The sequence below is a fragment of the Humulus lupulus genome, chromosome X (genome assembly GCF_963169125.1).
Source record: "Humulus lupulus chromosome X, drHumLupu1.1, whole genome shotgun sequence".
Classification (NCBI taxonomy): domain Eukaryota; kingdom Viridiplantae; phylum Streptophyta; class Magnoliopsida; order Rosales; family Cannabaceae; genus Humulus; species Humulus lupulus.
In genome coordinates, this window is record NC_084802.1 from 42462910 (window position 1) to 42467628 (window position 4719).

Here is a 4719-nt window from a genome sequence, read left to right on the forward strand (position 1 = left end):
GAGTCTCTGTAGCGGGAGTTGAAAATAATACTTATTACAGCCAGTTGGAAGAAGTTTTAGTGATGTCATATCTTTTTGGTTGTTCTATTGTATTATTTAAGTACAAATGGTTTGACACTAATCGATCTTCGGGATTAAAGTCTAAGCAAAATATAACGAGTATTAAAACTAGTTCGGAGGCCTTCAAAGATGATAAATTTATCTTAGCAACTCAGGCTAACCAAGTTTTCTACATTGATGACCTTAAAAATAAATCTCACTGGAAAGTCGTCCAAGTAGTGCATCACAGAAATGTGTGAGACATCCCACTAGTTGAAGAACAAGTGGGGGATGTAGAAGTAGATGTTATGCACAACACTAATTCCTCTGATTTCTGATTATTCGTTGATCTTGTTCCGTTTCCACAAATCAGCTTTGAACGTACGGGGGCTCCATTACAATTTGTTGAGATAGATAATGTTGCAATTGAGGAGGAGAGGGAGGAGGAAGAGGAAGAGGAAGAGGAAGAGGAGGAGGAGGAGGAGGAAGCTGAATATAAAGAAGAAGATGATGAAGAAGAAGATGAACACATAGAAACCGATGGTGATAGTGAAGATTATTATAGTGATGATTAAGTGGTAATTTTATAATATGTTGAAGTAATTATGTTTTACAATAATTGATTATTATAGTTATAATGTTTAGTATAAATGTAATTTTAATATCGATTAATTTGACAGATATGACTGACGTTATTGCTCGATCTCACGGGGGTGATGGTGGAGGATGCGATCCCCCATGTGGACCATCAGATATCCCAGCTGATTGTGAACGAGGTAATACATTACACATTGATACACTCCTTCAATTTTAACAGTTAATACATATTAATTTTAAAATACTAAATTTGCATACAATAGCGCCTCCAAAAAAGCGTTAATGAGTTATTTGCGGGAAAGTACTCAAGTTATTACGTTTGTAGCACTTAATTAAGTACCCAAGTTATTTTTTTGGTGGCGAAAGTACATTCCGTCTATTTTTTGGTGCAGTTTGGTATAACCGTCAATTCTCACCATTAAGTTCATTTGTAAAACGTAGGCAAAAATACTCAATTAAAGAGATATTTGCGGCAAAAGTGCCTAATTTAAAAGATGTTTGCGGCGAAAGTAACCAATTTAAGAGATGTTTGCGGTGAAAGTACCAAAGTTATAAACAAATTTCATACCATGTAGGCAGACTTAACGACGAAACAGATAATTGTACTAAACTATACCAAAACATGGACGAAATGTACTTTCGCCCCCAAAATATAACTTGGGTACTTAAGTGCTACAAACACAATAATTTAAGTATTTTTGCCGCAAACATCCAATTTTTAATAAAGGACAGACTTTAGTTGAATCAAGATCGTTTACAATTATTTCACATAGTTATTGAGTTAATAAAATACAAAAGTAAATAGTAATTTCGACAATGAAAAAAAGGGGCCTTTTCTCTAAGTACATGATAGTTTACTAATCAGTATGAGGGGAAGCACGAGAGTCAACCATCTTCCAATGAATGACTTTAAGCCTTGTGAACCATTACAGACCAGTTTGTTGTTATGATAGGTGCATACTTGTTGCTTCCTGCAATGCAATCAGTGAACGATTGTTATGTATCAAGAATATTGCCATAGGGTATCATATATGGTGTCCAACACCACAGCGAATATAATAATTTGTGTAATTTAATATAATTCACTCTTATATATTTAATTTTAAATTTAAATATGTTGGACCTTATATTATATTACACAAATAACTATTTATCGTATTATGTGAAGTTGAATATCTTAAAATGTCATATCATAACACTCTCTAAAATTAATTCACATATAAATATAACAAAACGTATCATTATGTGATATATATATATATATAAAGAAAACTCAAATGAAGTGGACGAGGAGTCGTCCTAGCTAATAGAATAATAATTAATTATAGGATTTATTATTAGGTAACATGACTGTTAGATTGTTAATTCAATTTTATTGTTTCAGTGTTTAGTTAAAAAAATACTTCATAGAGTGCATGTATAGAAATCTTTGTGTTCACATCTTGCTATGCTATATATAGGCAAGGTAAATATATATGCTAGTTCAATTTCATTTGATGAACATTAATTAAAAGAGATGAGGCAATATATAATATGAATAAATATTTAAAGTAATGAATGAAGCATTCTTTTTGTGAAGTTGATTAATTTTTGGTCGCTCGTCTCTCTAATTAACTTGCATACTGTAATCCTAATTATGCTAACGTCCGTTTGCAGTAAAGTACTCACACAAATAATTTATAATCCTATGGTTATCATTAATAAGAAAGCTTAACTTGAACAAAGTATTTCGTATTGATGATGTAATCTTATAAAAGTGATGGACACGAAATCTAATCCCTTTTTCACAATATATATATAGTTTTAAGAAAGTGCAATGTCTAGCTAGTTTCCACTTCCATAATCAGATAGAATTCTTCATCCTAATTTATATGATGCATTGATCACAAAACCAACTTCTATGTTTCTGGGCTATACCGACAAAATTAATTAAAACTATATATATAGCATGAATTAATATATATATATATGCATAGGTACTCATAGAAAATAATTACTATATATAAATATATTTTACCAACCTCTTGGTGCAAAATGAAATCACATAATCTGTTCCGGTGCAAGTAAATATACTGGTGGGGTCATCATAAGCATAACTATAAGCATTAGGGCATGCATTTTTGAATTTCTTGGAATAGAAGGTAGGTTGGCACACAACAGGGTTTCCATAAAGCCCTCGGCAGCAGTACTCGTCGGTATCGAACACATCGCAGGCGCTCCGGCAAGCTATCGTCTTCCCATTGCTCTTGATGGACAGCTCGTTGGGGCAAGATGTCCGGAGGTCGCCATCACAACCTGCAACGCTGCAATTTCCTTGGCCGTGGAGTGGTGTGACAACCATGGGCAAGTTGAAGCCGTCAACAAGGCTCACATCGTAAAAATCTGGGGATGCTAAGGTAAACTCAGCAAGAGTGGCCGGGGTCTTTCCCGACGATCCACACTTGAGGGCATCTCCGCAGGCACCGGTCTGGCATGGCCCAACGCCACTTTTGTCGAATTTGCAGCCGGTACGGCCCCAAATCCGGCCCGACCATGCCACCGGAGCTGTGAAGACAATGGACTGCCCTGGTTTCAATGCAAACCCTCCACCGTTGAAGTTCTCGCCGGGAGTCACTCCTGGCCAGATTGTCTCTTTGCAATTGTTTATTATGGTAAACATTCTAGCTGATTCGGATAGGTTGGCTCCTGTCAAACAGTACAGGGAGTGAAGAAAATGTTTAATAGATGCATCATCTTTAGGCTCAATATAATTTGTCTATTACTTTCAAAAAAAATTATTTAAACAAAATAATTACATTATGAACTTGTCAAATAATTCGGATTACATTCATCTTAAAATTCCTTTTTTTTTTTTAAAAAAAAACTTAATTTGTATTATTAGGTGCTGTTCAAAAATTAATATATGCGTTAAGTACTTTTAGATGATTTAACAAATTTAATGAACAATGTCGAAACATTAAAGAAAGAGGAATTAATTAGTTTACTTCCTTTGATCAAAGTTTTAAATTGGAAGAAAAGTACGGTACATATATTTGAGAATATCTTAATAAAACACTACTCGTGTAGAAAAATATAAAGAATAAGCGCATGCAAATAAAGCAATAAAAGCTCAAATCTTTGGGATATTAAAAGAAATATATAATTAGAAAGTAATATACGTACCAAAAGAAATAATGATGAGAAGCAAAAGAAGTGAAAGAACATTCATATGTGGAGCCTCCATGCCTCTCTTTCTATCCGTCTCTTTGCAATAATAATGATCACCTTGTAATTAATTAGTAAAGGGGTTAAAGAGAATGGATGACAAAGATAAGCAAACGAATGGCATATATATATATAAATCAGAAGAGAGAAGAAGAATACGTGTAGAGAGAGGGATAGTAATTTTTACATCCGAGGGAACCTTTTTAAAAAACTAATTTGGTATACATATAATAATAAGCTATGATTCTTATTCTTTTCCTAGTCCTTTCTTCCAAGTTTATTCTAGTTCCAACTCCATTTCTTTCTTTTTCTTCCAACTTTTAGATTTGTTATACATTCAAATCTCGTTTATCGACACGTATGTATACAATTACTTGCACTAGCTAGGCTAACCAAAAACATGCAGGAAATAATGGACACTAAATTTATCTAGAATATAAAAACTCATGTTGATGAAATGGAAAATTTACGGCATTCCCATGCAATATTAGAGGGTGTTTGGTCCTTAACTAAAAAAATATATTTTGAAAACAAGTTAGGAATGTTTAACGTTGTTTTCATAAATAAATTTTTAAAAACAAAATTACAAAAATACAGAAAATTTTGAGAACAACAAAAAATTATTTTCTATTGTTCTCAAATTTTTTTTGTCTATATTTTTTTTTCTCACATTACTTTTTTAATTATTATTATCTAACATCATTTATTGTCACATCATTTTCTCTATAATTAGTTTCTCTCTCTTCACTTTCTCTCACATCACTTTCTCTACAATCACTTTTTCTCTTCTTACATTTTCTCTCTTCACTTTCTCTCTCATTATTTTCTCTCTTCTCACTTTCTATTTTTTCATTTTCTCTTTCATTATTTTCTATCTCC

The 4719-nt window shown here is 32.7% G+C and overlaps 1 protein-coding gene across 1 annotated transcript; it reads right to left on the bottom strand.

Moving 5' to 3' along the window:
* Positions 1-1351: 1351 nt before the first annotated feature.
* On the bottom strand, positions 1352-3952 carry LOC133804851 (pathogenesis-related thaumatin-like protein 3.5). The gene is made up of 3 exons (XM_062242971.1): positions 3799-3952; positions 2658-3321; positions 1352-1607 (listed from the first exon to the last, which is right to left on the bottom strand). The coding sequence occupies exons 1-3, from the start codon at positions 3857-3859 to the stop codon at positions 1475-1477; spliced, it is 858 nt and encodes a 285-aa protein (XP_062098955.1). The 5' UTR covers positions 3860-3952; the 3' UTR covers positions 1352-1474.
* Positions 3953-4719: the final 767 nt, after the last annotated feature.

What these genes read in the sequence shown, in the direction of transcription:
- LOC133804851 (XM_062242971.1), bottom strand. Translation starts at nt 3,859, where the DNA reads ATGGAGGCTCCACATATGAATGTTCTTTCACTTCTTTTGCTTCTCATC. An exon ending in TCTCATCATTATTTCTTTTG is followed by an intron (nt 3,322 to 3,798) that starts GTACGTATATTA and finishes ACTGTTTGACAG; the next exon opens with GAGCCAACCTATCCGAATCA. An exon ending in ATTTCATTTTGCACCAAGAG is followed by an intron (nt 1,608 to 2,657) that starts GTTGGTAAAATA and finishes ATTGCATTGCAG; the next exon opens with GAAGCAACAAGTATGCACCT.